Source organism: Gavia stellata, chromosome 1 (assembly GCF_030936135.1).
Source record: "Gavia stellata isolate bGavSte3 chromosome 1, bGavSte3.hap2, whole genome shotgun sequence".
NCBI lineage: Eukaryota > Metazoa > Chordata > Aves > Gaviiformes > Gaviidae > Gavia > Gavia stellata.
Genome location: NC_082594.1, coordinates 101676867 through 101703938, shown reverse-complemented (window position 1 = coordinate 101703938; position 27072 = coordinate 101676867). Strand labels below are relative to the sequence as shown.

Below are 27072 nucleotides of genomic sequence, written 5' to 3'. Positions count from 1 at the left end.
ACAGCCTCATATTCAGACTCCCTAGCACTGGAGCCTATATTAGATGACATGATTTCTGATGCCTAAGTAAGTGGACCTCCTAACTATCGGTAGAGGACCTACATGGAGAACTTAGTGTCTCTGCTCAACTCAGAAATGGGTGGGTGCAACCAAAACTGAGTCAGGCAGCCTAAATAAGTGATGGACTGACCTCTCTAGTGACTGTAAAGAGGGATGAAACACCCCAAGAAGGCATTCTAAAACACTGGCCTGGTTTGGATGCCTCCAATAGTCATGAAGACAATTTGATGACGTCCTAGCAGTCACAGCAAGCTGTCACGTAGCCTTCCATTAGCTAACATCAAAATCTGAGACCCTCTTGGTTAAACAGTCCCATAAATGTACAGAAAACCATACACAAATTAGCTTGGTTCTATGATGCATGCCTCAGTGTACTGAAGCCAATCATTCCTGCATCATCGTGGGAGTCTTTGCCGACGGTGGAAGGGCTGACAGGTGACATCAATGTCAAGCTGTGCCTCGCTGGGGTGCAAGAGTCACTTCAGAGACTGTTGCGCTGTCTGCAACTGTGCCTGGCAGTTCCTAATATTAGGCACAAGGCACCTCATGAGCGCAAGGATTAAGTTCTCCAGATGTGGGACAGGGCTCTGCCTTTGGAAGCCCTTCCCACAGACATCAAGCATACCCTCATATGCGTAAGGGCAGAGCACAAGACTCACTGCTTCCGTCAAGTATTCCCTCAAAACTAGGGTAGGAAAAATTGCTTGGTAATGTTTGTTTTTGCAAGAGCCTTAAGGTCAGAACCCTTCAGAAAAAATAATGGAAACACTAGCATTTCTGGCCAAAATACAATACTGACCTTTGAAATGATACCTAGAAACTCTGTTGATGGGTTTGCTAGAGACTGTACTATCAAAAGTGTCCTCAAGACTGCTGATTTGACAGTCGAAGTCAGATGCATTAAACCAGTTATCCCCAGTTCATTACTTTACAGGATTGCTCATGAGATCCCCTGATGCTGTGCAAAGCTGCAAGAACTTAAGAGGAAGCACAAAGCATAATATTGTCCACTAGTGCCTGCTCAGCAATACTGTTCCTGGAACAGCAAAAGGTGAAGATCAGCCTCCAAGACCCAAGCATCTGAAGGTGTTGTGCCCATGCTCTGCACTGCAATACAGGAACTTGAAGTCTGCATTCTGTCTGCATCCCATCTGACAGAGGCTGGAAGCAAAACGAGCAGTGAGCTCACATCTAGCATGGTGAGAGATTATTTAAGTGGTCCCCAGAACAGCACTGAAGGGCTCTAGAGGGAGCAATAGGCTTGTAAGCTACGGCCTCTGGGAATGTTTGAGAGGAACCAAGAGGGAAAAAATGAATCCCAAGTGACAACATGGTCACATGAAGCTCCTGCGTGCTGCTTTAGTCATCCCTGAGCAGTGTCATGAGCAGATGGGTCTGGGAGTGGGAAGGCACACTTCGAATGTAAGTGGCTGCCTGGGCAGTTGCAAAGGGGAATGAGAACAGACACGCTTTAGAGAAGAGAGGCCACATCTTGAACCTATCATTTAATTTTAATCCACCTCTTTCTCAGGCAAAAAGAGCCATTGATTCCATTGATAAAGGTTCATCCAAATGAGGACAGAAAAAAATGTAGTTAAAGCTTCAGAAGTTTGCCCGGGGAGGGGGGGTCAGGGAGAAAGGGGAGGCCAACAGATGATGTGGTTACAATTACTATATTTTGCTTTTGGGATTTATTCTGATGATCACAGATGTGTCATTAGAGTCGGAGGTTTTTTTAAATTGTTACAGTAAATTATTAGATAAAAAGAAGACGAAAAAAGGGAAAAGAGCCAAGAATGCTTGTGCTGACAAGGACAAAAGATATAGATGAAAAAATACGAAATGTAATACACAAATGTAATACAAATTATATTACAGACATTTCTATTATATTAGTGAGAGAATTCCAGGTTCTAGTAAGAAAGATCATGATACTTTTTTTTTTTTAACCCAGCTTCTACTTTTTAGTGCTTATGTACTTACTTTTATTAAACCATGCTAAATGATCAATTTTATATATCTTTACAATTTCACACAACATATTCCTGGGTATCTGCCAAAGTGAAGATGTCTACTGCATTTTAGTAACATATCTGACTGTATCTCTGGGCAGGATGTAATACACACACGCTCACATATTCATTCTCAAATGTCGACTGTTACACACTGGGGCCAAATTTTGCCATTCTTATCACTTAAGCTGCTGAATACTCCAAATGTAATCAATAGGACGAGAAGGGCCAACATAATTTGACCCTTCATTAGTTAACCGCTGCTCATCATACGAGTGAAATATTTTTCTAGGTGTTCAGGTTGCATGTCCAATTGCAAAAAACCTGCACAAGTCCAAATTCTGTGCTCAGATGGTGACTTTTTTCTCCTGTCCCTGGTGACAGTTTCACACAGTCAGAATATAACTTTGCCTGTTACGTTTGGTCCAGTGGCTATTTCATCAGAAAAAAGCTGCAGCTGAAGTAAGCGGCATCAAAAAACCCCCGTAATTTGTTTACCATCAGCACCACAGATACCACTGAATTTAAATATGAGAAAAAACTGTTGTTCATCTATCTCATCCACTACCACACTGTAAATGGTTTACAAATTCTGACCACCACAGACCAACGGTCCAAACAGATAAATGCCAACATGGGGAGATGTCAGCAAACTGGGGTGGTTGCCCAAAGAAAGGCAAGAACTGCCCATGCGAATCAGTTGCATGAGCAACGGATCTGTTTGTGTATTTATATGGATGTTTTGCAGGTGTAAGCATGTGTCAAGTTGGAGATTTGGGAAATACACGCACTTGCCTCCTGCCAAACCAGCCTGGGTCAGCATAAAGGTATACTTTTGAACATTTCTGTCGAGTGTCTCACTCCAGGAAGTCCTTATATCTGTGTTTACATAGCATGTACTTACCCAGAATGAAATCTCCATCGCATTAAATCAATAGGTGTTTTGTTCTGGATTTATATGGGGCCAAGTTGTCATGCGAATGGCCGAAAGTGGCCCTGCTGCGAACTTGGACCCAGCTATGAACTATGGAATTTGCTTTGCAGTAAGTTGTGGAAAAGCAACTCACCACTGCGGGAGCACGGCTGGCGCTGGCTTCTCCCCTTCCCTTTCCCTCACAGCTCCCTGCAGCACTACCGAGTGCTTAACCGAGGCATGCACTTCACTCTCTTTTCCTCCCTGCCCATCCTCCAAGCTTTTTTCCAGCTAACAAGTCAAATGCTGTGGGGGAGAGCAGCAGAGCCGTCTGCCTCTGGGGATTCCTGGAGCTAGAAGACTAGAAGAGGGTTGCGTCTGGGGTGGAATTGTTTCAAGGCGTTATTTTGGTGAAGTGTATGTACATTCAACCTAAGGTAACACAGGAACTACATTAAGCAACCAAAATTACATTACCGAAATCAAGTAATATTAATAGAGACGCTGTCAACCTAAGCAGGCAGTAAAATTGAATTTTACCTTAAGCCTGTTATCTGGGTGATAAGGATAGTCCCTGACACTCTTCTGCAAATTGTCCCTGACAATCTTCTTATTTCATAAGTCAAAAACATAACCCTAAGTCTGCAACCTGCGGACATGAAATATTTAAGCAAACAGATGCAGAAGCTGGTTCTATACTCGGTGTAACTTACAGCTGTTAAAATAAAGCTGACTCGGCCCTCAGCAGCTATTCCAGCAGACACATACTGGTGATGTACAGCAATGTTTTGTGCATGTCCCCCGTCATCGGGTGTACCAGGCGTGCTATAAGACCTGTCCCCTACACTACATGTTTCCCTTTGCACTGGAGAATGCCCACGCAGGTAGCAAGTCCTAAAGCGGCTTTTCCCCTTCCTTTGCTGTGCTACAGTGGTACCAACATTCAAATCCCTTTCCTCAGAAAAAAAGGAGAACATTTTCTTGCTGGAATAAACAAAAAATGCCGGCACCCAGCATCTCAGAAATGTGTCAATGTCAATTCAAAAATCACATATTTGCTTGAATGCTGCTTTTTATCCATTACTGTAGCAACTAATACCTTTAGTATTTGATCTGAAGCTCTCAGAAGAGTGATTCTGCCTTGCACAAACAAGGATCACTCACATTCTCAAGCGTTGCAAGGATGGGATTCAGCTCACTAAACCAGCCACAATTTGTCTCTCTTTTTTTGGCCAGATGTTTACATTTTAATTTGACAAGAGTTTGTGTGCCAGTTTCACTTCTGCGCTGATGAGCGGTTTCACTTCCCAGTCCCATGTGCTGTCATGATGATACCGTCCACCACCTCCTCCAGCCTTGCAAGGGCCTCTGTGCTAATCCCTTCCCTGACAGCCTGACAATGTGTGTAAAAGTGCAGCCACTGCTGCTGCTGCTGCTCCACTGCTTGTCTGCGAGGCACCTGATGGCCCTTCTCTGCTTAAGCAACTTGGATTTGAAACACGCTCTTTTGAAATGTCCATGTCTAAAACGTTAGACGCAAGGCATCAGTCTCAACTGGATTCCTTCGGGTTCCTTCCCTCAGGTTACTACTTCTACCACCTTCATGTTATTTTTCCTGTGAATGTGCTTCAGCAGAGATGCCACAAAAGCACAATTTATTCTGTTTAGAGCAAAAAAACCTGTGGCAGTCGAGTAGCAGGGGATACCAAGTGTAGGTACTAAATGGTCATGGCCATTTATCAGGAAGGGAGCTGCAGCAGAAGACAGGTAGGAGAATAACTCTGAGCTTACGGGAAAGGACATAAATGAGATAACTGGGGAGGAGAGGCATAGGTACAAGAGATTTGGGATCGAGGTGGCAAGAAGGAGGTCTCTGAAGACAGGGTGTCCTACAATAGTCAGCTTAGGGTGACACCCAGTAGTTAACGTAGACATTAGTCACTTTTGTATGCGAACAACAACAATCGACAAACACAAAAAACCACCAGGAATCCCCCTATATTGTGACATTGTCTAATTTCGGAAAAGAGACTGTTTCAAGCTGTGGTAGGAATTTGGCTGGCAGGAACATTACTTGTACTTTAGCATCCTTAGGTTTACTTCCTATGTAAATACCAGCTTTTAGGCTTTGAGATGGAGGTGATACATGTATGTGTGTGTGTGAGTGCATGCATCAGAGTAAGAACAATGTTTGACAGTATAAAAAAAAGTGTTTATCCATCCTGTTCTCAAAGACAACCCAAGTGACCTGTTTTAACTGAATTTTTGGGGTGGGTTGCCTTCTTCGATGGTAAGCCTGCAGATCAAGTTTGCAAAATGGATTAAAGAATTAAAAGACTGGGATGGGGAGGAAGACCTTTTAATGGAAAAGCCAAGCAGCCTCTAACTATAAGTGGAGTTGCTGCAGTAACCACTATAAAATTCCTACGAACTTGGTTGGAGACAATAATTACAGCACAGGAAGAATGAGATGCTATGGGGTGCCCGGCCTCTGCAGCAGAGTGGCGGCACAAGGAGATTACAGTTTGAGTCTTAAAACGCAATGCTTATTGTTAAAATATTTTTAAGACTTGCAGTGTATGCACACAATCTATACAAACGTACATGTCACTAATGTTTGAATGCAGATTTTGAGAGGGTGGAATTATTTTTTTCCCAAAGATGACTCTTAATGTAAATCTCTGATGCTCCTATGAGTGGGCTACCCCAAAACCTGCACCTCTGCTTTCAAGCTGTGACCTACTACATAGGAGGGAATTTTGATTTTTTTTTTCTCAGTGCAATATCATTTTAGTTTTAAATGAAGTGCTTCTCTCTACTGGAGCTTGGGCTGTTTGTGAATAAGTGTTCAGAAATTACTTAGCCTCCATGAAGTGCATCCAGCTCTAGGGTGGAATGAAGAAACGATCACTCAGCAGACTGCTGTGTCACTGCTGAATGGTTCAGAGAAAGGGAAAAACAGCAACAGGAACACCAGGTAGAAAGGACAGTTCAAAATGAAATTACTTAAATGCAAAGCTACCACCTTCTCACAGAAAATGCCTTGGGATCTTTAAGCCTAATAATAGTCCTTAACCCAGCTATAATTTCAAACCATTAATAAGCTTTTTGAGGTAGAAATTATCACCCGTACTTTATAGGCGATGAGAGAGACATGAAAAGGTTAAGGCCCAGATTCACAAGAGGATTTAGCTGCCTGAAGTGGGATTCAGGTTTGATTTAAATGCTTAAGTCCAAAATTACACCCCTTACCCCTCCCACCCACCCCCATCCGGGTGATGCCTAGCAGCAGATGCAGTCGATATCTGAGGGGGCTCCCCTGGCTGAACAGCCCTGTGCCCTCGAGGCCGCAAGCTCAGCCTCTGGGAAGGAGCAGTTCGGCATGGTCAGTTCAGCCCCGACCCCTGAGCCCTCCTCTGCCCCTCTCCTGGGGCAGTTTGGTCCGTGAGCTGCTGCTGCTTGGGGGTCACCTGCTGACTCAGCCTCTCACGGTGGCTCCTTCTCCTGCTTTAAGCATTAGGGCATTTCCCCAGGGAAGCTCCCTGCTCTGCAGGACATGCCTCAGGCATACACTTCCCACCTCCCCGAAGGGCACCCTGGCCAGACGGCTGCGGTGGGGTGGCAGAGTCCTCAACCCTGGCGGTTCCCTGGCTGGAGGTCCTTTGGGCGGAGAGGTCCTTCGGGCAGAGGGGCGGCACACGCCTGGCTCTGGGGGCTGGTGGCTGCAGCCTTTGGGGCACGGGGAGCACCTCATTCCAGGCTTTTCTCCAGGGACTGCTTTTGTCTTTGAACCCATGATGTCTTCACCCCTTGAAGCCCCGTTCTCATCCTTCGCCTAATCATGAGATGGGGAAAACCTCGGTGTAATTGGTGTTGTGGTTTTTGGCAGATCCTATTCTGAGGCATCTTCATGTCATGGTGCATTGTCCCGTGAACCTAGACAAAGCCCTCTGAGACCTGGATTTTGTCTCAGTCCCTCTCCCTTTTTCAAGCAGTGGCTTTCATTTGCGACCAGCCCCAGCCTCACTACCTGTCCAGACAGATGCTGGCATACCTTAGTGCTCTGGCACGGAGCTGGAGCTGGGAACAAACACGCTCCTTGCCCGACGGAGCAATGAAGGGGATGACCTCTTGGCATGGCTGCAGGAAGAGGCACCAGGTACAGGGAACAAGGAAGGTGTGGGTTCACTGGAAGAGCAATGCACTGCTCTGAATATGAAAGGCAAGGAGCACTTTTATGATCATCAGGGCCATTTTAGCAAGCGAGAGACTTCCGCCTGCAGTGGCCTGAAGCAGGTGAACGCCAGAAGACAACCTGACAAGTCACTTCTTCAGTAGCTAGCTGAGCGTGGGAGTGTGCACTGGGACTGTTTACTCTGAGTTTATTTTCTTAGAGGAAGGACTCCTCCGTGCTGTCATTACACTAATGCAATGCGCATTGATTTCAGAGCTCGGAAAAGGTCTGGGGTCACTCGATGGATATCTGTGCAGTCAGTGATGGGGGAGATAACACTGCCATTACGAACTTGGAACCTGCCAAGTTCCACAAGAGAAAACCATCAAACAGAGCAACCTCTGTGGCCTCAGATATGGATGCAGCTTTGTTAGAGTTGTGGTGCATAAAGTCTAGCCTGTGGAAACTTTGTGGCCTTGCCAAAGCGTTTCCTTCAGTTCCTCCCTAAACTTCAGGGAACTGATGTGCACACACACTGCTCCAAGCACCGCCCCGCTGAAAAGCTCTTACAGCATCAAGCCTTCAAAGCAGCTGCTTCCCTCCTCCTCGCCTCTCGCCTTGGCCTCCAGAACCTCCTCCCTCTCCCCCACACACTGCCTGCTCCCTCCCCGCAGCACACAGCAGGTACCTCCCCGAGGAACAGTAGGAAAGGGCAGAAGGAATTAAGGATAGTTCCTAGCAGCACACCTTGGGGCCAAAACCTGCTCCTGTGATAAAGGCTCACGCTGGAATCCCAACCTGTGCTGGGAGGCAGCAGCTCTCAAAGGGGATGGGCAGGAAGAGCATCAATAGAGGAAGGAGAACAAGAGACGGAGACTGATGCAGGACAGAGATGAAGGGAATAAGGTCGATTTGGAGAGGTTGAGAAAACTGTGTTGAAAAAATATGATGGGAAAAACAGGAGAAAAGTAGGATGGGAGCAAAAGAGGTGGAGAGTCACACAGCATTAAGGTAATAATAGAAAAAAAAAAGTCTTTTTTTTTTACTGTTGCTAAAGCGTTTTTAGAAGGGAACAGAGACTGATTCAGACTGATGAGGGTTTATGCACATGACTATGCAGGAAAAGACTCTCCTGACAGCAATTGTAAGCCACTGATTTGCAGCATCCTCACTTCTGCTAATCCTGAGTGAGCTGACAAGAACTGCATGCCATAGGATAGTCATCTGAAGTTCACTAGCCAGCCCTGAAGCTAGGGTCCTAATTCATCTCTCAGAGTGATTTTATTTTCATGACAAAACAGCAGCTGTTATTTGGATTGTAATACAGGTACATACATATATAGGTACATAGGTATACACAAAAATAAATCTTTTTTTCACCAGAACTCAATCAGCCTCTGAAGGAGGCAAAACAAAATAAAAACAAAGGGGAAAAAAAAAGCTGAAGGGCAAACAGATCACTTGAAACTATGTAACCTCTGCATCTAGAGAGGTACTTGGTTTTCCCTAAGCAGTATCCTGGTAAGCCCAACTCCTTTTATCATGGCAAAAAAAAGAAGAAAATGCTCAGAGAATGCCTCATCCTCATCGTCAGCCTGAGTTTCAAAAATGTACAAGCAGAGCTCTGGAGAACCAAAAAATAGATTTATTGTTATTGGACTGAGGGCAGTGGTTCAGCACTTGGCATGGCCACTGTTTACAGCAGCAATGCTCCCGGAGACAGGAAGTTCTCCAAATCGCTCTGCCATTATTTTTCTCCTGTTGACGCTTTCTGATCGAGAGTTTTTTCGCACAGACGAAATTTTAAGTAACCCAGCAGAGAGTGTTTGGGAGCTGGCAAAGCCAGCCGCAGTCATGCTCACCCTCACGGACCACATGATGTTTTTCGAGTCAAACCCCCGCGCAGAGCTGCATCATACGTATACTTTCTTACACAATCAGCGATTCATGCGAACCCGGCTGCACGTAGCGAGTGTGTGCCGAAGACGACTCGGGCGGCACTGGCGTAATGAGAAAGTCTTCTCCCCTCCCCTCCTCCTGCCACTACGTCCCTGCCAAAGGCCAGCACCGAGGCAGCCGTTGTCTTTGAAGGGCTGGGTTTGTTGATCAATCTAGCGATGACACGGGCTTTTCGGCTTGAAATAGGCATCGGCTCCTCTGTACCGGTGCAGGGAGTCTGCATGCTGAATTCTTCCATGGCTACTTGGGTTACACAGAAATCTCAACAAAATTAATGACACAACAAAGCGACCCTAAGTCATTTAAAAATAAAATTACTGCTTCTGGTCTCTGTCTTTTAGAGAAAAATTCGCCATTCAGACCAGACTGGACAGCGAAGAGTCCTGTGATAAACATCGACCCTCCAACACACGCCTGGGGCGAGGACCAGCAGCGCGGCCCCTTCCTTTGGCCACCGCCTGCGGGTGGCAGGACCGGCAGCGGCAGCCCCGGTCGGGCGGTGTTGCAGATGCCCAACTTTCCCACCCCAAGGGCCGTGCCAGCCTTGCCCGCGCCTGGCGCGACAGCAGGGCTGCAGGATGGCTGAGAGGAGATGCCCATTTCTCTATGGCCAAACTGCCCTCCCGCTGGCCATAGCATCCTCTAGCGCCGCATACTTATCAATCCAAAGTATAAATAAGCGGTTGTTTTTAAACTCTACCAATTGACTCTTTTCTCAGTTTTGACTGTAGTTGGATTTCTTCTATTTTCGACCCGCCTGGCAAGCACGTTTCATTGTTACTCCACTATCTGATACCGCGTACCCTGAAGCATTCCAATGGTTTGGACCAGGACCCAGCCAGCTGCTTAATACTGATTTTACGACCCTGTTGAATAGCATCCTTCTCTGCTTTGCACATACTTTTACAATTTTGAATGTGTTTAAGTAAAAAATAAAACAAATTTTAACAAAGTGCTCAAATAATGCAACCACAAGCTGAAGCTGCACAGAAGGAGCAAAATTCTGACTTCAGAAGACCAATAAAAATAATTGGACTCAGAATCCAGGCCAGTAATTTCTGGGTTTTAAGTATTTTTTGAGATTCCAGCTTAAACTGATTTTTCTTCCCCAAAATTATATCCAGAAGGAAGAGGCCTGATGGCAGAAACTTCTGGTTATGCCTGCTAATATCTCTCTCTCATGTTCTCCTACCAGCTACTCCTGTGAAAAAGGAGTACTTTTTTGGCTCTGTGAAAATTGAAAACTCTTGCAAAACTTATGCATGACTCTAATCCCGATAGCTGGTAAGAAATATATACGTAGGCTTAATTTTCAGTCCTTTCCAAGACACAGTTTTTAAAAAGGCCTTGGTGGAAAGCTATCATGAAGCTCCAGCTCCAGATCGCAGCTTTAGATTGAGATCTTCTGTAGCAAGCCAAGACACTTCCCCATTAGCTACTATTATGATAACCTATTAATAATTATTTTCATCTGGAAAACATGTTTATTTGTTGGGTTTTTTTTTTAATGTTACGTTCTACAAAGAAGATAGTTACTGGGATTAATGATTCCATGAGGAAAATATGTAATGCTTACCGAGCCACGAAGCTTTCCCTTTCCAAAATAACTATTTATTTTTAATTTTATCCAATGAACTTCTATGGTGTCAGGCTTTTTGCATCAGATTTATTTCATCATAGAAACCTAAACCAGTTCATTACACATTAAGAAAACAGGGTACTTCGCAGGAGCAGCATTTTGAAGTTTGAAGTGTTTATGAACAGAAGGAGAAAAATAAAGATCAATTTTTTTTTAACCAGGTAATCAGTAAAGGGGGGGCTGAGATTGGTTGAAGTTTTAAACTACATTTTTCTTTCAGAAATTACTTACTCGGGCTTACAAGCCAGACGGGCAGGTTTTCCCAGTAGCATTCTCAAACTAGGGTGAGGAATAGTAACTCTGGAGCCCAGCCAATTCCAATGTAAATCTGTTTTGTTCAGGAAAGCAAGCCAAATTGCTTTTATACAACATCTCGATGTTTCGGGCGACCTGCAATATTCTCAGCTCCCATTCTAGGTGTCAAGAAAATCAAGTGTGGTTTTTTTTTTAATTCTGAACAACAGGCACCGGCAGAGCAACAGGGGCAATCACTTGCTGTTAGATACGAAACGGATGCTGAAACACAGTTCGGTTCTTTAAGCTTTGGCCAATATTTGGCTGGCGCGTCTGCTCTGATAGACAGGGAGGATCAGACCCCCGAACAGGGAGAATCACTGTAACTCTCTCACAGTCAGCGCAGAGCCGCTTATTCACTGAGATGAAAATATGGACAATAGCCTTACATTTGAAACAGCCGTCAGACTGCCTTGCTAGATTTTGTTTAAAGCCCACAGAAGAAAATTTAAACTATTTGTTAAGAATGTCAAGAATGACAATTTCTTACTCTCTTAGAAGGGAGAGACTGGTGGCTTGCCATCGGTTCAGCAAGGCTTTTAATGGGGATGGTTACACCTGAGCGATAACCGAGGGACAGGGAACTGTCACCAGTCGAAGCCGTTCCTTATTCTCTGGCAGGGATTTTAAATCACCCGAGGTACACAAAGAACGTCCACTCTGACCGTTACCGATGTGAACTTTCAATCACTGTTCACATAATACTCCTGGCATCGCATTATCACTGGTGGCAACTCAACTGAACTTATTCAAACTCAAATATTACACAGCAAACAAAGTTTCGGTTAATTTTCCTCTAGCGAAGTATCAAAGGAAGCAATGCCCTTTGAAGCAGCTACCTTGTGCTTTAGGCTTTATACAAATTCAACAGAACAGCACCTCAGAAATCCCGTACCAAATGCAAACAATCCCCACCTTTGGAAAACAACCCCCTGTTCGAGGAGTAAACAAAAGCATACATTAGTCACTCGCTCCAAAGATGGGCAGTCAATGGAGGTGATGAGATTTAACCTCGAAGACTGACTAATAGCATGCAGTGTTCCCAAATCACTCCATCGCTTAAAGGATCCCGAGCACCTGAGTATCACACAACATATAAAGTTTATGTCCGTGCGCGAGTGACCGGCTACTAGCAACCGCTTATAGCAGGGTAAGGGGTTCAGCGATGCTCCCCGCCAAGCTTTTCTGTATGAATAGGGACTGTTCTCTCTCAGCCGCTCGATTTTGACCTCGAAACTCACACAGTTCACTGTTACGATTTCTAGCTTCACTACCATGGCCAGGAACTGAACTACAGGTTTGTTTTTATTAGCTTCTCTGCCACTTTGCCAGCTATTCATTTGAATCTTCTAAACAGTCATCTCTGAATCATAATGCAAATTCCATTTACTGAAAAGGTGGAACCTTTAATATAACAAATGAACATGTTTAATGACTGATACTTTTAGACATTACAGCATCTCTCATATTTTCAGTAAATGGATATAATTTTCCCTGCATTACCCTATTATTATTCTTTGCTAGCATTACGAAGCTACGTTCTCAGCTGCGGGTGTTTTCCACCAAGTGCATTTTGAAGACAGTCTAAACAACAAGATTTAAAAGACATCTCCCTCTGTATCCTCAGCTAAAAATGCTGCAGGATACAGAGGGATTGGGTTGGTATTTTATTCTTCAAATGCTTTTACTGCTTGCATCTATGTTTCAACAGGGCCACACTCTTCCACAATTGCTGACTGTATTTATATTGGAAGAATATCTATAGATGCATTTCACTTCAAAGGCAAATAAAGGCTGTTGTGTATAATCAGGATAACTTTCGCCATCTGAAGCCTGAGCCATCTCCCATTTGGAATAAAACATTTTGAGAGTGAGCGAGCAGAAGTGGGTCACCTTTGTAACTCTCCTGAAGCATGCTCGTAACTCCGTTCGTGTTCCTAAGAGCCACGGAGGCAACCACGCATCAGGAGGTGGCTCAGGTGCTCACATGGGGAGAGAGGGAGGGGAAAATTGTGAGGAGGGGTCAGCGAGCCCCGAGTATTTAATCTGGTTCAGAGAGACACCAGCACCCAAATTGCTCAAAATAGTAGTATACAGAAGCCTACTTAAGTGCAGCAGACACTATTGTTTTGATTTGTGAGTGTTACAGCACTGAATTGTCCCTAAATAACACTGCTGTGTTTGGAACACCCTGATGTTTCATTCCCATTCTACTTAAAGGTACGAATAAAACAGAAGAAAAATACTAAGTAAATATATGAAGTCACGTGGAGGATGCAACAGTTTTTCATTCCTGACCTTAAAAGAGAGAGGCTGATCTTTCCTCCCAGCTTTTTCTGAGCAACAGCTCACCAGCTTCTCTTCTGTGGGTTTGACTGCACCCCCCCCGACCAACGCAAAGGGACTCCACTCGCAGCAACAAGGGCAGTAATGCAAGTAATCTTGTAATAGAAAGGCAAACATGATTGCTTGGAATTTATGGGGTTTAAGATTATGGACCGGAGCCAAAGAGTGAAGTTGCGAAGGGTCCTTCTGTTGATTTTATGGGCTTTTGGATCAAGCTTTGTACACCTGCCCACTCACACGCGACAGGAGCCGCACGTGCCAGATACTATTTGCAGCTTCCGAACAACATTTTTGTATAGTTCTACTCTTAAGTCAGCGTCAACGCTTATTTGTTACTTAGGCTCATAAGGCCTTTTTATTTACTATGTACTAGTGATTACTGGTTATCAGAGAGATACCGCAAGTCAGATATTAAGCTCATCTGTTCTGTTCTGTTCTATTCTACGCACCTTGCAGGAGCACATTAAATAACAGGACTATTGCATGTTGTTCTATATCTGTTTCAGAGAAAGAAAGGTCAGAAAAAGTGCCCTGTGGCTTCATCAGGTCATGATGAAGCCAGAAAATGTTTAGATCTATGCGGGAATTACTTGTAATTTTAGGTTGATTCGCTCTGTTACAGTGACCAGCTTTTGCAGAGAGTGCCTGGGAGCCCCAAGATGGTCATGAGTCTTTACACAAGCTGAAAATTCTCATTTTAAATTGAAAATACATTATTTAAACTTAAACATGGGTAATATTTTGCTGTTCTAAAGCTGACGGGATGGCTTCTGGAGTCAAGATGTGACTTGCTGTCTATGTGATTCTTGTTTTCCAAACGAGATGTCACTGTTTAAAAATTGAAGGGACACGGAGGACGGGCTAGGATAAAGCAAGAAAACCATATAGCTAATTCTGTGCCTTTGGAATCAGCCTACGCCAGATCTTGCAGCGTTCCCTGCTACAGAAAACTCGATAGACACCGTCTTCAAATTCCCTCCACGTAACCACAACTTGACATAACTGGTGAACATGACCAAAGTGTAGTTGAGAACAAACACATACCTCTTCCACTTCTACCCACGAATCGGAGGTCGTTGAACCTCGCTACTTGGTTTTTCATGGCGGCTGTGGCGTTTCTGAGTTCTGCAGAGTAGTTTTCATCGTTTCCAGCCATCACCGTTACCAGTGTCCCATCGGGCACGTCTCCCAAGGCCACCACCTACGAAATCAAGCAGCAGAAGCCTCAGCTTCCTTACGCGACATTTGATGTGGGGCACAGAAGATCAACAAGTAACATGATGAAATAGGAAAAAGCAGCAACAGCAAAAATCCATGCAGACCAAGAAGCTGTTTGGGGAAAACAGGAATCGCTTCCATTCCTAGTTTGCAGAGCTACAGAAAAGTTTTTACGTTGATGCACCTCTGAAATACACAGCATAATGCATACTCCGACACAAAAAATACATGAAATAAGCTTTCCAAAATATACTTCTGTAATTGTCAATAAATAAATTCAAGTAACAGGAACCGATTCTGATCTGATTTACATCAGTAGCATTACTTTTAAGCTACAGCGAAGTCAGCACAACAATGGAAATGTGAAATTCAAGAGAAAACAAAACTGAACCAATTGTCTCATGGATGCAGAGGGTCGGAGTCCCCACAGCTGCACCAGTTCCCTATCGTGTCCTCCCACCACTCTGAACAGAGCTGCCCCAGCATAAATTCAGAATAAGTCCATAGAAAAGCAGGCCTCAATCAAATGTTTAACCACAACTTATTGAACAATTTCTTCTTTCTTTTAGAGGCGTGAAAGCAAATCACTGACTTAAGACCTCACCCGCAACCTGATGGATGGAAATTGTGATCTGAACTAATGAAATCTGCAATCGCTCAGACAAAGGCTCTCACCTCGTCCGAAATTTTTGTGCTGTAGCTCCTTGGTGCCAGCACCTATCAAACAAATTTTTAGGAACACAGGATTTGCTGCGTTTCTGATGCGATGCACTGAGAGATACATAGATTTCTAACTGCAAATTTTCTGACTTGTATCTACAATGTTCACATTGGTTAAACTACGAAAAATTTAATTTTATCTTATCTTCTTGAGCAAGACTGAATTCTCAAAACAATTTTACCCTGCTATAATCGAATGGATGTCTGGTGTGTCTCCAGATTTACTCTGGCAAAAGTAAGAGCTTGAATTAGGTCCTCTGTCATACTTTATTTAGATCCCTTTGCTGTTCCCCCAATTAAGTCTACAGTAGCGACCTCAGGACTACTACCAAAAAAAAAAAAAAGAAAAAAGAGGAAAAAAAAAAAATCTAGCTAGCTTTTATTTCCTCTTTTACACGTTCTAAGAGGAAGCAGTCCTGCATCATGTCCTCTGAGTTGCAGCTTGGTATTTTTCCTTCCTCTTAGCATTTTCTAGCTCATGTCCATCCAGATATAATTGGCTCAAAGTTGTCACGGCCCAGTCTTATTTCTATTAGTTTCTAATTGCACTGTTCTTTCCAAACAGGATCAGCGGCTCCTTTACTTGATCGGTGTCCGATGCTTATTCCCCAGCCATAGCTGCCTCCCGTAATATGAGAGAGGTCTCCAGTCGCAGGTATTTCACAGCCTTTCTTTCTACAGGAGGCTGCGTTTCTCACTTCAGTGCTCTCCCATTTGTCCCCGATCACCCTTATTTTCACTTCCACATGCAAACTTAAAATCACTGTGTCAAAATTCCCTCTTTATGTATCTATTTCAACTTCCTTTTTCCCATTCCTCTGTGGCCCAGAGTTTGGGTTTTTGTTCTCCTCTGTGTGCCGTAATGCGTTTCTGTGGCCTGTGCTACGCTCAGCGTTGCGCTCTTCACATTTCCCTGATCTTGGCATAAAATAGTCCCTGCTCGAAACATTGAAGCTAGTGAGTTTTCTCCTCGCACAGCATTGTGTCATGAGGCACGCTGGCTCACAAGATCAGCAACTGTGAACCCAACGCGCTCACCCAGTTTTTAAAAAGTTACCGTAAAACCTTAATGCATGCACATATATTAAAGACACAAGAAAGGGAAAGGGGAAAATCAGGGCATTACCCTCACCTCCCTGTGATGCAAATGTTTGCATGCTTGTTTAAGGAAATACATGCTAGCATTTTGAGGGATGAAAAACCTTCATGAATCCAGGCTCAGTTGTCTCTTACAGAACAAATACTTAAAATCACCGTTTTCAAATTAAATTACACTGAAGGCAACTTCAGCGATAGTAAAGGTGAAGAAAATATTAGAAACAAGTATAAAAATTGCACAGCGCAGAAAAGAAACTAGAGTTAAAAGTCACAGACAATAGAAAGAGAAACATTTACATTAGAAAAAAGACTAAACAGATAAGTTGGGACTTGCTGACTGGAGTTATCTAGTACTTTGTTGTACTCTTTAGCTCTTAAAAATATGTATTTCCAGAGAAGCAAGAAGAGTATCACAGTTGCAGCGCTGCCGGGTATCTAAATTACCTACTTCTGCCTCATCAATCAAACAAAATTGGCCTTTTAAATTAAGATTTAGATTCTTTCCTAACAGCGTTTGGACAATTAATCTATATGGCATCTTATTAGAGTAGTTGTGTATTTTTCTCAAAGTTTCTCAGAATCATTCTTTATTTTAGAAAGAAAAAATGCATGGAAATGATCATTTTGGTTTGAAATAATATCCTGGTCCTAAAGATCAAACATCATGAGTGAGTTTTTCTAAGGAAACGTGAAAAGAAAACTCTCTGTCTCTCTCTTTTTATTGACGCAATGCTTGTTAGCAAATACTTGATAAAACTCAGCGCTTTTTTGTCAGGTGCAAATACGATATTGGTAGCATAGGAATGATCTGAACTGAATTTTCTAGTTCCTGTTGATCTCAAATTGATCCTGTTGATCCTGTTCCAAATGATGTTAAAAATTACGACTTTTTAAAATGCCTTTGCGAATATTCAATATTTAGTATAAAACCGATGAGATATTGTTTTACACGTGGCACACTATTTCAGGACTCGTTTCTCAGCGGTCCACGGCTGGAGCTGGTTGGGGGGGGACGAGGAGCAGCGAGTGCCCCGGCGAGCAGGTGCCTCCCAGCACAGCATTTCAGGGGCGCATAAGGAAACCCTCTCCCGGTGTGTTTGGGGTTTTTTCCGCTTGCGTATTTCTAGGTTAAACTATCTCAGTGTTACAAACGCTTGCTTTCGTCTGTTTGGAGAACCTGACCCTTTACTCTGTTTGCAGAAGCTGGGAGCGGGCTTGCAGGTTACAACGGAGGGACTAGCTGGGGGGGGCAGGAAGAGGAACGAGAGCGGCGTTGGGTATCTCCCGAAACCAGCCCCCGGGGTTTGTTTTCCGCGGGCAATTGTCACATAAGCAGGGCAGCCGCCTGCCGCCAGAAGCCCCCCTGCCCGGGGAGGCGAGGGGGAGCGGAGCCCCGGCCGCTGCCGGACCCCGCGGCTCCCGGCGTCTCGGCACCGGGGCGAGCCGGGGCCGGGCGGCGGCACCGCTTTCCGCCGGCGGCTTGGGCGGCCGGGCAAGGAGCGGGAAGGGCCGCCCCTTGTCCCCCCGCTTCCCCGCCGGGAGATGACCGGGGCTGGGAGCGCGCCCCGGGCGCGGCCACGCGTGGCACGGCGGGGAGCCGCCGCGGTGGCCTCCGGCCGCGGGGGACCCCCAGGAGAAACACCGGCCACGTTTGGGGACGCCGCTTATCTCCCTTCCCGGCGGGGCGGAGCGGGTTTTCACGCCTGTTCCACGCGGTAACTCTGCCTTCCAGGAGGAGAGCTTGCCGAGTAATTAGCAGCAGTTGCCTAGTGCGTGGGTGACAGTACCATAATTAAGCTAAATGTGTGAATTTAGGAACTGACCCTGCCGATTAGTTCCTCCCTTTCCTCAGACTCACATATGCGTAAAACAAGAAGACTCTCCAGACGTAACAGTACTTTTCCCTAAAGCCGCCTCCTTAGCAGGATTTCCCAAAGCTCTGGGAGCTGAACTGATTCCCTTCTCCATCTTTTCTCCTCCCCGCAACAGTCCTTGGAACGACTCGGGTCTGGTCGCCTCAGAAAAGCTGCACTGAGGCCGTCGGACTCTAGCAGTGACCGCAAAAGAAAGCACGAACTTTACAAACCCCAATCCTAAATCTAACCCCGGGGCTCCTAGGGAGCTGCGTGTCTCTGCGGGTCCCGCCTCGGAGAAGAGGGTAACGAGAGTAGTTACCGTTTCCTTTCCCTGCTCGGAAGCGTATCTACATCAGTAGCAAGAAAACCAGCGCATTCAAGAAATTAGCGACAGACGCAAGTCAAAAACGAGCACGACCAAGGCGGGGGGGTGGGGTGGGTGGGGAGGTGGTGAATTTTGCTTGAACCCGGGTAACGGGAAAGCAGGCCGGGTAAGGGCGGAAAGCGCAGCAATTATCCCCCGCCGCCCTTCCCCGCCCGCAGCCGGCCGGGGGGCACCGCTCGGCAGGGCCCCGGCCCCGGCCCCGGCCCCGCACAGCCCCGCAGCACCCCCGTGGCAGGGGGCAAGCCGGGGTATGCTCCCCCCCTCCCATCTTTTGCCGCGCTTTAACTTGGGCTACCGAGCACAGATTTAGCAAGGGGCTCTGGAAACAGAAGTCCAAGCGGCCGCAGGGTCTGCCCAGGGTAGGCCCCGACATTTACTATTATAAAACAGCCAAAAAAAAAAAAAGAAAGACGTGTTTTTTTCCGAAAAGCTCATGGCAGCCTGGCGGGGGGAAGCCCGGCACCGCCGGAGCGGGGCCGGCCGGTGCCGTCGGGCGCTCGCGGCTGGCGGGTCCGCGGCGGCGGGCGGGTGTCCCCCGTCGGTGGCAGCCCCGGCAGGGCGCTGCGCCGCGGGGGGTGCCTGCGGAGGGACCCGCCGCTGCTGTGGGCGGCTTCTGGGGGAGCCTGGGGCTCCTTCAGTTCCGGGACGCCTGCATCCGTCTGCAACGGGCTGCGCCGGCATCTGCTCCCCAGGACAGCCAAACTCCTCGGGCCTGGGCTTTTTTTTCTTTTCTTTTACTTTTCTTTTTTTGTTCCCCTTGAGCAGAGCCGCCTCTCACCACCAGAGTTATGAATGGGCCGAAGAGGGAGGCAGCGGCTGGAGGGAGCCTGCCCAGCACATCGCATGCCCCAGCCGCCGCCGCTCGCTTCTGCCGGGAGCCCGGCCGAGAGCCGCGCCGCGCCCCCGCGCCCCACGCCTTCCCACGCTGTCGCGAGTGGCAGCGACCGCGGAAGGAAGGAAGGATGGAAGGAAGGATGGCAGGAGGCGCAGGGCCGGCTGCGCCCCACCGCCGGCCCCGACGTGGCCTCCCCGCCGGGACTCCCGGTCCGCGTGCGGGTCCGAGCCCGGGGGTCGGCGCCCCGTGCCCCCCAGCCGGGGGGCGCTCAGCCTGCCCTGCCCTGCCCTGCCCTGCCCTGCCCTGCCCTGCCCTCCCCGCCGGCCCACCCCGCCGCCCCTGTCCCCAGAAGCGCGATTTTCGGGAGCCGGCAGACGTACCTTGAAGGCGATGGGCAGCGTCTTGTTGCAGCGCCAGTGGGTGGGCAGCACGGAGCAGAGGAAGTTGGGGCTGTCGGTGCGCACCAGCTCCCCGGGGTGATCCGCCAGGACCTCCACCATGCTGCGGTCGGCGCTGCGCAGCTTCCCGGGCAGGGCGCCGCTGTGCTCGGCGCCGGGCAGCGGCAGCGGCTCGGTCATCTTCCCCGGGCTCAGCGTGGTGGAGGGCGGCGTGAAGCGGCGGCTGGTGCTGGTATCTACGGGGATACGCATCACAACAAGCCTTTTGAGTGAAAGACCTCCACAGAGTTTTTACAAAACAGCGAAACGAGCGTAACTCTTCAGCGATCTGCTCTCTGGGGACCAACATAAACGGACACAGGCTGAGGACCCGGGGGAAACTTGTTTCTACGCCAGTCCCCAAAGTTAATCTTTTGCTGAAGGCGGCTGAGATAGCGAGCACGCCGAGACTTAACTCTTGGCGTCCTGGCGCTGCGGAACAGATCACGTTAATCCGATAAGCGAAAGGGTCGTCCGTGCGGGGCTTTACCGCGGCGCCTGTGCATCTAGTCTGCGGCCGTGAGGCAAGAAGTTACCGGGGGGGAAGCTCCTTCCAAGCTCCCAAGCACCGTGGAAAAAATTAGGCAAGTCAAACACAAGACGCGGTCAGAAACGCATGCAAAGCCTGGGCTTCCCGGAGAGTCAGTTGCCTATCAGTTTCTTCCAGGTGATTTCTCTACAGTCCCAAGAGAAAACAAGATACATCAGCGTCTTCCGCGGGCAAAAATCGCTCTTTAAGAGAGGGAAATTCGGGGTCGGTCTTCAGAGAAGGCAGTACGCGAGCTAGACTTTCTGATCAAAGGTCAGCTGGCTACAACTGTACATATATTCACGTACACACACGCACGCATATACTGTACTTCATAAAATATTTACAGTATAATCTGTAGAGAATTTAAACACAACAGGAATCCATTAATGTTCTCGGCAAGATTTTTTTAAGCAGCCTTGAAAATCAGCTTCAGTAGTTTGGTTCGTGTTGCTCTAAGAGTACTCGTGTCATGACCTTTCAATCATTCTTGCGCAAAAATAAAAAAAAGAAAAGAAAAGAAAAGAAGCTCAGCGCATGGCATTCAGGCTTTAAAACTCTATCTTTGTATTTGTCTTAGGTATAACGTCTTTCACCAATTTAAAGAAAGGTCGCAGCCGATCGCAAGCTCTCAGGCTAAAAGGTCCACAGCTGAAAACTTGGGTTTGGGGATGTTGGTTAAATTGTGGGTTCTCTCTGTGGTTTTGTGTGTGCAACAGCGCTCTCTCTCTCTCACTCACGTCCTCCCCAGCAGTCAAACCAACAGTCTGCAACAACTTCGGCAGTCATTGCCAATTCTTTTTTTTTTTTTTTTTTTTTTTTCGGTATCTGAGGCAGTCTTCCTCTAATTCGGCCACAGGAACCGGCTGCTTAACAATATTTTAACCGCAGCAGGTGGAAGCCTGCTTTCGGAAACATGACTTTTCTCTCGGCCGCCTCCAGCCAGCGGGATGGATACTGCCAGCCTGCGCGGAGAGCCCCCAAGCACACGCACACACTGAAAACCAAAAGCAACCAACCAGCAACAATAATAATAAAAAAAACTATTAAAAAAAAATAACAAGCCACTACTTTTGAACGAGTGAAAGCTTTCCTTCCGCAAAAGAGGAGGTGGCGGCGGGCGGGGGTGGAGGAGCCGCTGACCCCCCCGGAGAGAGACGCAAAGAGCCGGGGAAGATCAAGCCCCCAAAGTTGCTAGCCAGGGTTAGAAGTGGCAGTCTCCAGCCCAGACGACCGCTCAGAGAACGCGCATTTCCACGGCGGAGAGCTCCCGGGTCTTCACGTGAGCCGCGGGGAACGCAAGCTTCCTGCCGGCCGGCCGCCCGCGGCGCCGAGGCACCGCCGCTCCGCCGCGCCGGGCCGGGCCGGGCCGGGCCGGGCCCTGCCGCTCCGCGCTCCGCTCCGCCGCGCTGGGCTGGGGTCCCCGCCGCCCCGCCGCCCCGCGCCCGCCGCCGCCGCCGCCGGGATGAATGGAGGTGGCCGGGAGCGAGTCGGCTGCGGCGGGCGGAGTGCGGAGGAATGTCATTCCCCCGGCTGCTTTGCATACGGGGAGGGCGCCGGCCAATCACAGCCCTTTCCGGGAGCAGCCAGGGCGCGGCCGCGGGCCAGGGGCTCCTGGAATTGGCGCGCCCGCCGCCGCCGCCACCGCCGCCGCTACTGTGGGGCGCGGGGGGTGAGCGCCGGGTCGGCGGGACGCCGCGGACACCGCAACCGCGCACAGGCGCACCCACGGGAGGACCGCGGGCTGCCGCTCCCCCAGCTCACCGCAAAGGCGCTGGCGGCGGGGCCGGCCGCAGCCATGTACAGGGTGCTCCGCGCCTGCGGTTTGCCGGGGGCCGTTAAGGCAGCCAGAGCGGCGCGACCCCCGGCTCTGCCGTGCACCGGTGCAGGTCCCGCTCGCCCTTCACTTACGGACCACCCGCCCCCGAGGAGCGGCTGGTGCCCGCAAGCTGCCCGCAGCGCCGCCCGCAGCGCCGCGGACACCGCCCCGGCACACGCCCGCCGCCGGCCGCGCACCCCGCCGGGGAGCCCCGCGTCCCCCGGGCGAGCTCCCGGCGGCGTTTGCTCCGGGGCGTTTCCTCCCCGCGGAAGGGGTCGCAGCCGCACAGAGCGGCACCTGGACCGGCAGCCCCCGAGGCAGCCGCCGCCGCCTGGTGAGCCCCGTCAGCCCCGCTGCCTCCCGCCCCCGCGGACGAGGACGCGGCCCCGAGGGGCGCCCGTCACCGCTCGACACGTCGCGGCGGCCGCCAGGCCCCCAGCCGGGGGACGTTCCCCCACCGGCACAGCCCAGCCACCGGCCAGGCCTGCCGGCAGCACCGCCGGGGGCAAGGCTGGGCCGGCGGGCGGGCAGCGCCACACGGGCAGCAGCGGGCCGCCGGCGCCTGCCCCGGCAGCCGGCCTGGGCCCGCGGCGCCCGTAGCGAGGATGCTGGCTGGAGGCGTGGCTGTCCTTTCGGGCTGGGCTGGGGTTGGGTGGGTTTTTTGTGGTTTTCTTTCTTTTTTTCTTTTATTTTCTCGTGCTGGTCGCGAATGTCGTGGGCCGTCGCTGGCGTTCCCTGGCTGGGAACGGAGCGATCCCGACCCGCTGCCGCCGTCGCGGCGGACCCCCCGCCCGTCCCCGCCGCGCTCTTGGCACGGGCTGGGGGTTCCCTCCGTGAAATTTCGCACCCCTCGTTCGCCCGTGTCTCCTCTCCCCGCCGCGGTCCCGCCGTATGCCCGCTGCGTCCCCGCCGGCAGGGCCGCCCCTCCCCATGGCCACCCCCGGGACGCCGCCTCCGCTGCCCCCGCCAGCTCAGCAGCCGCGGCGGCGGCCGGCTGCGCTCCCCCGGGGCCGGGCGGGCTTTGAAGCGGAGCGACAGCGGCTGCGGCGGGGCGGGCGGTGGCAGTGCTTGCGGAGGGGACACCACCGGCTTGGGGTGGGGCGGCCGCGGAGGGGACACCACCGGGGCCGCCTCCCGCCGCCGGGAGCCGGGCTCGGAAGGGGCCGCGGGGAGCGGGCCGGGGCTGCTGCCCGCCGCCGGGCCTTGCGCAAGACGGCTGCGGCGGCCCCGGGGGCGGCCCTCGGTGCAGCTCCGCGGCGGGGCCGGCAGAGGGGGCCCTCCGCCCACCGTCGGCCCGGCGGAGGGGCGCTGGGGGGGCCGCGGGGCGACCCCCGGGGAGGGCAGCTGCCGCCTGCGCGGCCCGCCCGTCCCCGCCAGAGCCCACGGGGGGCCGCGGTCCCGCAGCGGACGCGACCCGCCGCCATCCCCTGGGACGCGGCTCCGCGGGAAGAGCCGCCTTGCGCGGCGGCTGGTGGGGAGTCCCGGGCACCCACCCCCCCGCCGCCGCCGGCTTTCCACCACCCCGGGGCGCGTAGGGCGGGGCGAGGAGAGGACAGAGGAGACCCTCGGTTTTGCCGACACCCGCTTTGGAAACGCTCCGGAGTTGGGAAAACAACGCGTTTTGGCACACCGCGACCTGCGGGGACTGGAGCAGAGAGCGAGTTCCTGCCATTTACGCTACCTGGTTTACAGGCCATTACACTGAAAGCAGGCTGAGTGCCCTGGGGGAGAGAAACGGGCTTCTGCCTCCCCGGAGCCTGCTGCCGGGGGAGGGATGCGCCGGGTGCCCTGCGCGGCACGGCTCCCTGCGCGGAGACCCGCGCAGCGCGACTCAGTTCACGGGTCGGCGCAGCCGCCTGCCACCAAATTCACGGTCCAAGCGCCAGGTGCAGGTCCCCTCGCACCCCTCCAGTGCGGGTCAGGAGCGCCTTCCCCTCTGCGGGGCGGGTGCAAGGCTCCGGCTGCCGTCCCTTTGCGGGGGGACCGGTGAGGCGGCGCCGGGCCCGGGGCTGCCCGTCCGCGCCCGGGGCCGCTCCGCGGCACCTGCTCTCCGTGCCGGAGGGTTACGGCTTCATCTTCGCAAGATCTGCCCCCTTGCCTCCTTCCCCTCCGGCCCTTCCGCCAAAGGACGCGGGGCCGGTTTTCTGTGTGCCGTCGTGCCCCCCCGCCCCCAGAGCGCTGCGGTGGGAGCGCGGAGCGGGCAGGGGGGCTCCGCGGCGGCGGTGGCGGAGCGCGGCTCAGCCCGCCCGCCCGCCGCACTTGCAACAGGTCCCTCTTCTAAGCGGGCGAGTTTGGTGCAGAAAGCTCTCTATTTCACACCAAGGGTCAATGGTTTGTGTGTGGTTTTCTTTTTTTTTTTTAAAGTCCGTCTTTTACACGGTTACTTCTTTCTTGTATGAAATTATCCCGAATTTAAATTATTAGGGAGAGGTTTCCTTCTGCTTTAAGGAAAAAAAAATTATATAGGCAAATGGCTGTTACAAACTACAGCTTAAAAGCCATCTGGGGTATATTAGTGGCTGATAACTTTTTACGGGCATTGTAGAGATAAGAAGAGTTGTTTTACTGATGTACATACATCTACATACATCGCCTAAAATGTTAAAATACGCATGTAGTGTTTGGGTTTTTTTTTTTTTTTTTACTCTTTTTTTCTTCTCCTCCTGTTTTAGCCAAGAGGTAGGGAGTATTTTGTATTTAAATTAATGAATATGTTGAACTGAATTTCACTCGCTGCTTTGCATCCCGTCTTAATCTGACTCCTCATTATAAGTACAAAATAAACCCGATCTATTACACACGTGGATAGTCAGAAAGATATAAAATGCCACGATTTAACAGAATATGCAGAAAATACTATATGCTTACAGTTTTCTATAGCTTAGCAGCATTATCAATGCTGAGATGAAGGACGTTAATGTAGGTTAAAGGTGACAGTATTCTTTTTTAACTGCGCAGAAGCCAAGCTTTTGCAAGGTAGGTTAAGGAGGTAAGTGAGAGAGGGCAGATAGGGAATATACCGTGGTGAGGATATTTTGATACAGATCGAGCGATATATTTTATGTGCCCATTAACACTAACGACACGTGGGTTGTTGTTTTTTTGTTGGGTTTTGGGTTTTTTTTTTGTTAAGTTTGTTTAGCTATTCCAATTTATCGTCTTCCTTATAATTCTATTTTTGCATGACAAAGAGAGGAACTCTCATAGGAATTTACCACCCCCTTACTATATTTTGTGCAGGTACTCTGGAAAAATAGGAATTAGTAAGTTCAGCAGCTTGTGGGAATATCAGTGATAAGGCAAAGTAAGGAAATTATGCAGGGTATTTAAAGCTGATGTTTCTTCTCACACGGTAAAACTTTTTAGCATCCCTAACACTAAGACTTGTGCTGGGACAGTCAGTCTCTTGTGCAGGAATCCTTCTGAAGGAGGAGGAATCACAACTGGTGTTATAACTTTACCAATTCACATTCAGCACAGCTTACATTTGTATTTTGACATCCATTTATTATAACTGTAAACAAACCACAAGTGAATCTCTATCTACCATGCCTTGCCTCTGTCATACAGGATTACTTGACCACAAAGCACCGAGCTTTTTACATAATACAGTTAAGCAAAAAGCTTTGGAAATACGAGAGAGGGAGCAACAATTTAGGGATGAATTTTAAACAGCCTAAATTGCAAAGGGTGAATTAGAGCCTAAACACAATGCAAGTTCCCACTGCACAGGTAAATATTCCCTGGCCAAGCAGGCAGCAATGGCCACTTGTTTGCAGTGGGCTGAATTTTTGTCGGACGGGAGAAAACTTGCACAAGGCAGGCAACAAACCATCTTGTTAAAGGAGAAAAAAAGGCAGACCTTAACAGAGCTGGCATACATATCATACGAGCACAAAATGAGAGAACTGGCTACAGACTCTGATCTTGCCAACACTTAGAAACATGCCCAACCTCACTCTTAGCGGCGTTTCTGCTGAATGCAATGGAAATCTCTTTGGGAAATGCAATTACACATGCACTTAATAGTTTGGAGCATCTGGGCTTAACGTGGCATTATTCAGTGGGTCAGCTCCTACCTCGTGCACCTGGATTCATTTAATATATGTATTAAGACCCTCTTAAAGATATTTATAGTGGTGTAAGTGTGACTTGCTTCTTATAGTGATGTATCAGTGGGTTAATGCCTATGAACAAAATTTGTAGGATCAGGCTTCTGAATTGCCCCCGCAAATATTTATCGCATAGCATTTACCGTCATGGGTGATTCCACTGACTGACTGGAAAAAAATTGCTATAGTGATATATTAAATTATTTTTGGGCTACTGGACTAATGAAACATTGCACAGAGAAAAGCAGCAGCCAGTAAAGAAAAAGACAAGATTCTCCTCATTTCCTGCAGTGATCTTTCACACACTCTGAAATACGCATATTTCACTCCGGCGTGTAAAGTGCTCATATGATGCCACCAAGAATGAGATGGTAGATGGCCAGCATGATGCAGGGGAAATGTGGCCAGGACTATGCAGGTGTATGGTGTCTAACTTCCCTCCCTTTCAGGGAGGAGGAACTGCCTAAATGCCTCCAGGGATCTCGTCTTTGATCTCTGTTAACTGATACAAGGTTATTCACTCTGGAAGCGGGGAAACTGGCTGCAGCTCAGTTTATGCAAAGCAGAGGGGTTGTGAGGAAAGATGAAATAACACATATTCATTCAATATCTTTAACCTGGGCATCTAAGTACTTGTGACCCCAGTTTACCACTGAAGAAGTTCCC

The 27072-nt window shown here is 49.3% G+C and overlaps 1 protein-coding gene across 3 annotated transcripts in view; it reads right to left on the bottom strand.

The window, feature by feature from the left end:
• Window positions 1-20159, bottom strand: part of RUNX1 (RUNX family transcription factor 1) — a 73495-nt gene extending 53336 nt beyond the window's left edge. For all 3 annotated transcript variants that reach the window (XM_059819507.1, XM_059819513.1, XM_059819521.1), the window contains exons 1-2: window positions 19890-20159; window positions 14442-14598 (exon numbers count right to left, since the gene is read on the bottom strand). In XM_059819507.1, coding sequence (XP_059675490.1) covers window positions 14442-14598; window positions 19890-20159 — 427 coding nt within the window. The remainder of the gene's footprint in view (window positions 1-14441; window positions 14599-19889) is intronic.
• Between the last annotated feature and the right edge of the window lie 6913 nt (window positions 20160-27072).